We start from the raw sequence: 10,239 nt of genomic DNA on the forward strand, positions 1-10,239 counted from the left end.
ATTTAATCAATGTTGCCATTGTCCTATGGAAACTATTTCTCATATAGGTTTACTAAGGCTGCCTTGGGGCAAAGGGCGTGAGAATACATATGTAGTGATGGTTATACGACGTCCACTAGGATGGCGTCGAAATCCTGTGACATACAGATGCTCTTTGGTCAGATTACATGGGCTGTAGCTTGCCATTCAGATGTATGACGTAGACGTTCAGGAAAATTGGTTGATAAAAATAAAATTATTTATTTATTTATTTATTTATTTATGTGGGTCTGCGTGTAAGACGGGAATAGCGAAAACGGCTGTAACATACATGAGCAGACCTGTTTATGTCGAATGCGTTTTAGCGACAAGCTCATTATGAGTGGGGCATAAGAGCGTCCGGAAGGTGCTGTAAACTGGATCACCACCTGTCACAGCCCATCTGTTTTCTCAAGCCTTCTGGTTCCCAATAAATGGAGATGCCTTCTGGAGAGGAAACAATACAGCTGATCGATAAACTCATCTTGAACATGTCTCCATTCCGGCTGGAGATTGCTGGATGTTCGCGTCACTCAGACGCTATAGATCGTCCGCCTGATCGAAATCCATCGCCCCTGATCACTGGTGCTGCTCCGAACACACCCGCAAGTACGGAGAATGTCACTGGTGCTGTTCAGCCATAACCTGTGAAGAGGTGCTTCCTGGGTTGCCCTAGCAACCTACACTCTATATAAAACATTCTGTTTGAAGGCGATTTCCATTGGGGAAAGGAGTTTTGAGGGTTGTCGACGATACGCTGTCAAAACATGGCTACTGCAGTGTCCACCGATTGTTCCCCGGATCGTTCCACGGAGCTGTCCTCTGCCACCAACGCGCTTCAGTGGAGGCAAATTGGAGACTATTACGAGCTACGGAAGCGGAAATGTCAAAGAGTACACTCCAAGAAAGGGAAATACTTTGACCTGGGTTTATTTTACAAAGACGGAAAGTTTTATGCGATGACAGCCTGGTGTAGCCACATGGGTGAGTAATTCGATATTTTCCTGAATGGTGTGTTTTAACTGGATCTGTTCGGTACGGCAATTTGAGCATCAAGCATGTGTGTTAATGTGAAATTGTCAATGATTTGCCTTAATGTGTCATAAATGTGTGGCATAAATGGTTGCGACAAAATGACGTCTGAACCCTCATGTCTCTTAACCCCCAGCCAACAGCCTCCCACCGCATCCCTCCACCCGACCCCACCTTCAGCATTCCGCTGTCTACATTGAGCTGAGGCACAGCGTAGTGCAATTCCTGTGCGAACAAACGCTTCCTAATTGCTAACAGTGCTTTTATCGGCCTCTTTGCATGTCGCGTGTCCATAAAGGCAGTTGAATGTGATGTCTATACGTCGGTACACCGTCACTTGATGCCATTCAGCGAATCAACTCGGCATAGTAGGTGGATTTTCCTCACCAATATCAGACTGTATAATTACCCCGTCAGGAATGGAACGTTACCATAGCAGAATATTAGTTGCCCTGTGAGACTAAGGTTCCGTTGATAGTATACATACATATTAGCAGACAGAAGACCTCTGTATTGGACAAACGTGACCGTAATGGATATTTTCACTAAACATTAGTCTACATATCCACGGTCGTTTGTGGCATACTTACGTAGTTCGGTCATGTGATAAGTGGTGCAATTGCCGTTATATTTGTCAGTTTAATGTACCACACTACTGTGGACCGAATCCAGCTAACAAGAATCAATGGAAGGTAATAAGGCTTCTCACTGCAAACAGTATATGTCATTGATTGGGATCATTTCTGCCAGACCCCACACGTCGCCACAGTATGTATGATGTGCTCTGCTTGGTGCGCTACATCGGAGCTTTTAGTGTCTTACATAAATCTACTACAGTAAGCCCGGTGGGGCTTTAATGGTGTATTGATTTTGCTATTGTTGAAATATATGTGCAATTTATCTCAAATCCTGACATTTATAACACGAAATGAATACCATGTCTGGGTTGGTTGATACAATGGTCAAACTATGCAAAGCCATACTAATTCCAGGCCGCTCCAGTTTCTCCCTGATTTTTTTGTTGGTTTAGTTTTGAGAGGATGGGGTTTGAACTAATCGTCTACGGCTTACTGTAGACATTATCTTGAAAGCAGCCCAATTACTTCTAGATACAAGGACTTCGTGCAGAGTGTGCCAAAACATCACTAACGGTCAAACAGACGAAGATGAGGCGGGTATATGCACAGTTATATACCTCCCTCACACTTCACTGGTGGTAGGTTATACATCTCCCTAATACCTCAATGGTGGTAGGAATCGCCCAATTAGAAACGAAAAGAATCTCCTGTAGTTCTGTCTACAATCAAACGCGGTCTCACTATGATATTTAATACAGTGATTAGCGGGTTTTCCATTTCTGTCACAGTATCACCTGGCCAATGACTTCAGAGCATCTGCACATGTTTATTCTGTATGCTCCGCATTGGATACACACCGTTGTGCAGTTCTATTTTATAATTGCTCTCAGGGTCCGTAACGTGGTAACACTAAGCGAATGTCAAGCACAACCTGTTCTGCACCTGCTGCGTCACCAAGTAGGTCTGTTTTCAGGCCTGACTTTCTCATTAATATCTCATCAGGTTGGAACAGGTGGGAATATCACTACAGTGTACTAGAGGATAAAGCCTGACAGATTACAGATTCAAAGCTTCTGTCAGATGTCACACTGTCACATCTGACTGATATATTCTTGATCTACTGCACTGGGGTATTTGCCGTAACCTACACGGAGGTGTGGCCTAATAATATCCATCCAAACATAGGTTTGCAATGGATCATTCATTACTGCAGAATGTATGGACATATTGCCCTGTATTCTGTAATAATAGGAATCTTGAACACGTTTGTCAAATATCGCCTTAATATTGTCACGCTATTAATTGTTATTAGTTATTATTATAGCCTGAACACGACGAACACGACGTCTCTGTTTGAGTTGTAATACTATCCCGTCAAGCGAAGGCCTATGGGTCTAAAACGGGTTCAAATCTCTTGTAATGTATTTTGCAGAAAAGGGTTAGGGACTAAATTAAAAATTAATGAAAGCGACCGAAACAGTGGTATTCCAGATTTTGTCATTTACTTTATTAGCAGTCATTGATTCCATTGCTATTCTCCTGGGAATCTTAGCGTGTTAATGTGTTTTCAAAAACGCGGATCTTGACAGAAGTTGAGTATGGCAAGAAGTTTTCATTGTATTTGCTCTTCCGCTTTGGTATGTCACTTGAAATGTGACCTAATCAGAAAATCACTGCCTCAGAATTTCTTCAAGCTATAAGGTTTTTTTTTTTTGATTGGTGTTTTACGCCGTACTCAAGAATATTTCACTTATCCGACGGCGGCCAGCATTATGGTGGGTGGAAACCGGGCAGAGCCCGGGGGAAACCCACGACCATCCGCAGGTAGCTGACAGACCTTCCCACACACGGCCGGAGAGAAAGCAAGCATGAGCTGGACTTGAACTCACAGCGACCGCATTGGTGAGAGACTCCTGGGTCGTTACGCTGCGCTAGCGCGCTAACCAACTGAGCCACGGAGGCCCCTCAAGCTATAAGGAGTGCCTGGATGCATTATTTTGTAATGTACGCCCACGAACTTTGCTTTGTGGGAACTAACGTTCTGCATAATTAAGTGGACGTAAAGCCCATACAAGTACGTTTGATATGCGAACATTTACGAAGACCCCTGTGCTTAAAAATCAAAGCGCATAAAAAGTCAATGGTTTATGAAATTTAGATGCTTATGTCTTAATCAGTGCTGAAATATATATAGCAACTTCTTTGATATACTAAATGGCTTTTTATTCACAATAAAACACTTATGTAAAAGGATGGCGTCACGAAGATGGCAATTAAGGTCCATGTATCAGAATGACAATCAACTGCAGGCAAGTTTCCACGGTGTTCACACATAATGTCTGATGGTGTATGTGTAGATTGGACGGCTCTACATCGATAGGCTCTTACTGAGTGAAGGGAAATCGATATCACCAAAAGGTCACAATTTACCATTATTTCCTATTTGTTCCGGACCATTACCTCTCAGATGACAGTATCGACTAAAAAGCGATGGTGTTGGCAAGGCCTTAATCCTTGCGCCCGTCCATCGTTTTTCACTTCCTTCCTCTCTTTTCTTCATGATCCCTTCAGAATCCTTCCGTACGCTGCATACTGACTGATACTTCAAGCGTTGGGGTCGACATGTTCATTTCAACTTGATGAATTCGTGGGAGAATGATTAGTCATTTGTAAAACTAGCAAATGTTTCCAGCTAGCGTGGAAAGGAAAAATACAGCGAGAGAAAAAAGTATGATATAGGCCTAACTCAAGATCAAAACGTTTCATAAAATCTGTAGTGCATTATCTTTTATCAGGGTGTTGGTTCGGCTCTATATATATTCGTTTACTTTTTTTGCGATTTATTATTTCTTCCTTGCATTTTTCCAGGAAAATGTTTCAAAGCCAAATGACAAGTAGCAGTGCGTTTCTTGACAATCTCACCAGCTGATGCAGCTAGGAAAATAAAAAGCGATCTGCTAGGCACACCATCCGCCTAAAGAACACCCATTCGCCTAAAGAACACACATCCGCTGAAAAAACACCCATCCGCTTGAAGAACATCACCCGCTTAAAGAACACCATCCGTCTAAAGAACAGCCGTCTAAAGAACACCACCCGCCTAAATAACACCCATTCGCCCAACGAACAACATCCGCCTATATTCTTGCTGGTATATGACTGTTGTTCGACTGGCCAGTGTACTCTGAAGCGCAATGACAACATTTTCCGGCTAGTTTGTTATTTGATTCTCCTTCCTCGGCTTACACGGGTTAGGAAAAGAAGTTGTCAATATAATTGTCTTCGTAGCTGGCGAATCGTTTTTCTAATCGCCTGTTGTAGTTCTGACAACCCCCAAACCTGGTGCATTCAACTTCATGTCTGTCTGACTTTGACTCTATGGTATTTTGTCTTTCACACTTTAATGGGCATTTCCGTGGAGTCTTCATGAGGTCCTGTAAATGTAGATCACTTGTCTGTCCATCTGTTACATTAACGATCGAATCTTGATTTTCCGCAATCATTACCATAAAATAGTTCTTTGCTACTATCTATTTCCAACCTGTCTTTTTTAATCTATTCGCCTGTACTTCAACTGCTTGCAGAACACACGCAAGTGGATCTTGCTTCTTACACCAGAGTATTGGGATTTCTGAGAGCATAGTTCTTGCTTACTTCCCCATAATTTTTAGTTGTATGGCTCAACTAACAATATCCTCCATCTAACCCTATAACATCGCTCTTTTCTCGGTCGTTGTCTGTCTAGCTATGTTTCGCTATCTTATTCACTCGGACGTAATCAAGCCGAGTCAAACTCCAGCAAATCGACGGTGTTAATTTGTCAGGCCTCGGCAGAGGAGATTTCAGTGGGGATACTAGGTTTATACGAGGGGGTCTATGGCGGGTATTAAGGGCTTTAGGATATATCTTCGTCAACGACACATCGTCTATCCGAAATGCCTGCCTTGAGACTGGCGTTTAAGCTTATTACGAAGTTTAATAAGTTTAAACGTCAGAGCAAAAAGTTGTTACTGTTCTAATGTTTTAAAGCACTGGGATATTGGGGGCATGCTGCATGCACTTATATGTACTTCAGTATTTATATAAATACTTCAGCGTTTGGCATTGTATTATATACATCGAGGATCTGCGAAATGAAATTTTCGTTTATCTACATACTGTATATAAAAATGTTTATTTATTATGTATCAGTTAAATATGCTACCGTTATCGGTCCTGTTTCTGGGTCTATATGTGGGCCTGTTGAATTTGACGTCAATAAAACAAAAACCATTGGCCTGGGGGAAACGATGATTCCAAGTGCTCTTCTTTTGTACATTCTTGCTTAGAACGTGGTTGTTATCATCATTATCATCATATCTTCATCATAGTCGTCGCTGATGTCTTCGTCGTAGTCAGCGGTATCATGATAGTAAACATGGGAAAAGGTTGAGTATAGGGACTGACTGCTCTTAATTTTCAGGTTGTTTGTCGCTCTTTCTCTGTCTACATACTTTTTTTGTTCCAAACATTAAAAGGGACATATTTTATCCTTTTACTGGAAATTTTGTGGTGTGCCGGAGGTAAGTGGTCAGTAGAAAACAGACATGCCTTGCGCAAAAGATCGTCATTAAATCGTGCATCTGCCCTCCAGCTAATTGTTATGCCGTCCTCGGAAGACCTTCAATATGTTGTGACTAGTCTACAGTTCTCCCGTTCTATTGATCAACTCTCCTGTGCGCAGTGTTTGATTTATAAGCAGAAAGCTGTGTTTCTGTTTCTTTCACTTTAAGAATTTTCTTCATCTGTGTCTCTGGTCAAAATTACCAACTCCATTATTATTGCTTTTTAATGGGTCAGCTTGAGTCAATGTAACCATTATACGTTTGCTCAAATCTGCCAGAACTAATGAGGTCGCATTTTCTGTGGTCGCATTTTCTGTGGTGACGAGAATAGGTTCATGGCAAGCATTATAAACAAAATTGTATTTGGATGTTTTGATCAATCCTTTAATGGTTACCCTGTTCTGGCCCTAAAACTTCTGGTCATTTCGACCCTTAAATAATTAATCGCCCCTTATTTGGTCGGACGCGGCTGTGCCGAAATTTCTTTGATTGAAGTGACCAGACCCTTGTAACAGTGACGTGGAGGTGCCAGAGTGCACTTATTTTGATTATGACCGGCTTTGTCAACTTGCGGAAATACCGAGGGAAAGTTTCTTGTCAGCTATTCAGACAAGCCATGTGTCGGGTAACGGATTCTGATGAGTGTCATTAGTAAGCAGACATTGTGTTCTTCTTGCCTCTGTGAGATATTGCAACAATTCAGGTCATTGAACATTATCACCGTATTTCATATCGCCCTCTACATGTGATTCGTGACAGACAGTTGTGGCATCGTGCTGGTGGTAGTTTGTTTAATGGCGCTTGTTGCGGCATCGTAATCATATCTTTGATAAACATTAGCTCGGCTGAAACCGGTTCCAGCGATCTAATCTTCAAGTATAGTCGGTTGACTACGCGAGTCATGTATGACATGACATAGCTTCAAGTATGCCAGAGCATGCCTCATTTCCTTGGGCGTGCCCGTTTGGAACGATGCCTGGGAAAGCCATTTACTTGAACTTTACACGCCAAATTGTTAACACGCTTCCGTGATTTTACTGCATTTAAAATTAACGGAAAATGATGCATATTCCGATCCCTCGTATTGTTATATGAAGAAACGGTGCTTAACACACAGCTGAGTGATTTGTTCAAGGATTTGCGTCAAATGATGGATGTTTTCCTCCTCACTCACCTAACTGCGCTTCATGTTAGGAAATCGGCAAGAGGTTGAGGCGTCATTACTTCCATTATGGTCTGGAACAGTAATCCGTCAGCCTGGGACTGTTTAAATATGTATACTTACCCTTAGGAGTCATTGTAGACTTCATGAATTTTTAAAACGTAATGCCTGTCAGCAAAGGTCAACTACTGAATATAGCCGGGTATTAGAGAGTAAAATGACTGCGTTCAAAAGTGAACACGTTGTTGTCTTGTCAAGGTCAGGTCTGAAGGTCAACATTCTACAAGGTATTACGAAGAGCAATTCCCCACGGTAAAGATCAAACCTCAAGCAAGGGGCTGGCTGGTTGTCCATATCAGGGACGAGATGCTGACGTTTGTCTGACAGATATGCCATCTCACACACCAGTGTTTGTTTACTTCATTGCGACAGATCAACAGCTCAGTATTGATGATATATGATAAATCGGGAAATTACACGAAAACGAGAGTCTAAATATAACTTTTAATGAAGCTCGGGAGCAGATCAGCAATATATAACGTTCCCATGAGTTGGCTTAACATTGCGGCAAGACTTGACTTTCAGTTTATGTCAGATGTTATTTCTTTTAACGTCTAACATATAATGATAACGGCATTTCTTTAAAACACCCTTTGTCGTGTTTCGATTTTTCTGTTCCTTGAACATAGCGGAAAGTGTGAGAAATTCATAGATGGTTACAGACGTCACAATACTGAATCATGAATAATTAGCGTTGCGTTGAAAGTTCTACTATTGCCGCACATAATGGAATGACAAATTAGCTTTCTTTTGATTCATCTGCTTTTTGATAGTCATCAAAGTAGTCACCAAATGTTTTCGTGGTTGTCATCTAATATCCTCTTATAATGATCTAATAATGGTCGTGTCATGTTGTCTTGGTGCATATACACCTAATGTTTTTTCTACACATCAGCTGTAACCTTTCTCAATTAAGCTTTGCGGCAAGACTTGACTTTCAATGTGAGGTGGATGTTTTACATCGCAAGGCTAATTTATGTATCTTCCATTCACTTTTGTTACAGGTGGCCCGCTGTATAACGGAGAAATAGAAGATTATAATGGATCCGCCCACATCATGTGTCCATGGCACGGCTACATGTTTGATTTAGAAACAGGCAAAAACGAAATAGGTATTCGAGTAAGTATACCCGGTATAATCCGCTTTTTCGTGTATATATTTATTTGATTGATTTGTGTGTGTAAAATGCAATCTTGGCGACAACACAACCCATTTTAAACCATTCTGTAGAGAGTTATTATAAAGTATTCCGCAAGAATTTGTGGCAATAAAAAATCCATTCTATTTTGTATAGCAAGGATTCGTACTGCTGGAAGGGGTTTTGCAAGGAATCGTTTTACAGCTGAGTTCAGATCATAGACTCTAGCTTTCTAAGTGGTCTATAACGACGATGTCATTCGACAACGTTATGATTGATTCACTAATTGGTGTGTTATTCCATGCTCAAAAATATTCCATCTAAATTTGTATGTAGAGGTCAGGTTTATAGGTGGACGAAATGGGCCTGCCTGGAGTAAACCTGGAGTGCAATTGCTTTAACCGTCTGAGCCAGTGAGCAGCCTGTTATCCAGTGTGTGGGTTGGTAAAAGATAGCAGGGAGAGGGGTTAGGCCAGCGATGCAGTCAAAACAAAGATTTACGCTTGGTGTCAAATGCAGCATATTTTGTGACAATCTTTCGAGTTTGTGAGGCAGTTATATTTCAATTTGTGTAGCAGCTTACATCAATAGCATCTACAGAATTATTTAATTCTGTGAAACGACTACATGGTTTTAGAGACGTCCTCTTTCTTGTCGGATTTTCTTTGTCCTCTTTATTGTATCGAAAACCGTATATTATTTGATGTTTTGAACATATTCTTGCCACGAAATGGCTGTAATACCGTGATGTGGCCTTAGGCTATAATCATACATTCATTCATTCTAACCGGAATGTAAATTAAGGAACATTTGTTGCATTAGAACATGTGTCACCTTACAAGATCTTCCTCTCCGGCTGACGTGGCGGATGGTCGTGGGTTTCCCCCGGGCTCTGCCCGGTTTCCACCCACCTTAATGCTGGTCGTATAAGTGAAATATTCTTGAGTCCGGCGTAAAATACCAATCAAATAAATAAATAAACCTTACAAGATCATTTCAACGTTGCCAACAAGTAACAATGAAATCCATTAGTTGTGTCCAGTGCGCATGACAAGGATTTCTTCGCTGCTGGACAAACACTCCCACGTGGCTCAAATACAGTCCTAATGTCTTCCTTCAACCTGTTTTCTCTATTTTCAGCAAGACGTTCACCCGGTCAAGGTTGAGAAAGGACAGTTATATATTCAATACGAAACAGAGCTATCATTACACCCTTTTCTCTAGACAAGCCTTCACTTTCTACTCGTTTCTTTAGAAACTATTTAAAGAGTGACGGCAAATTTTGCAATTTTATCGTTATATATTCTTTGATCTGCATCATGTATTTATCATTACATTTTGTGATGAAAGAAATAAATGAACAAAGGATTTTTTCCTAATTTTCCTTGTTCTGTTTTCGATATATCAATTTGATTCTTTTTCACGACATGTAATTTTTTTTATTTCTTTATTTACTTTTAATAGAACATGTTGCAGCAACAGTGATCTGCATTCCATAGTACTATGGCACCTTACCCAATCGGATAGCGTGTTGTGGTCATGTGACACACCGGATCCACTTCCGGCCTGGAAAAGTGTCACTTCCATGAATTTGACGTATCATAGGAAGATAGGTCCTAACCACGATAAGCCAAAGAACGAATATG

The 10,239-nt window shown here is 41.1% G+C and overlaps 1 protein-coding gene across 1 annotated transcript; it reads left to right on the forward strand.

Moving 5' to 3' along the window:
- The first annotated feature begins 785 nt into the window (after positions 1-785).
- On the forward strand, positions 786-9,866 carry LOC135464020 (Rieske domain-containing protein-like). The gene is made up of 3 exons (XM_064741499.1): positions 786-1,002; positions 8,459-8,574; positions 9,734-9,866. The coding sequence occupies exons 1-3, from the start codon at positions 786-788 to the stop codon at positions 9,815-9,817; spliced, it is 417 nt and encodes a 138-aa protein (XP_064597569.1). The 3' UTR covers positions 9,818-9,866.
- The last annotated feature ends 373 nt before the right edge of the window (positions 9,867-10,239 follow it).

The sequence above is a fragment of the Liolophura sinensis genome, chromosome 1 (assembly GCF_032854445.1).
Source record: "Liolophura sinensis isolate JHLJ2023 chromosome 1, CUHK_Ljap_v2, whole genome shotgun sequence".
NCBI classification, from domain to species: Eukaryota; Metazoa; Mollusca; class Polyplacophora; order Chitonida; family Chitonidae; genus Liolophura; species Liolophura sinensis.

Coding starts and splice junctions, on each gene's coding strand:
- LOC135464020 (XM_064741499.1), top strand. CDS start 786: ATGGCTACTGCAGTGTCCACCGATTGTTCCCCGGATCGTTCCACGGAG. Junction 1,003..8,458: donor AGCCTGGTGTAGCCACATGG/GTGAGTAATTCG, acceptor CTTTTGTTACAG/GTGGCCCGCTGTATAACGGA. Junction 8,575..9,733: donor AAAACGAAATAGGTATTCGA/GTAAGTATACCC, acceptor CTCTATTTTCAG/CAAGACGTTCACCCGGTCAA.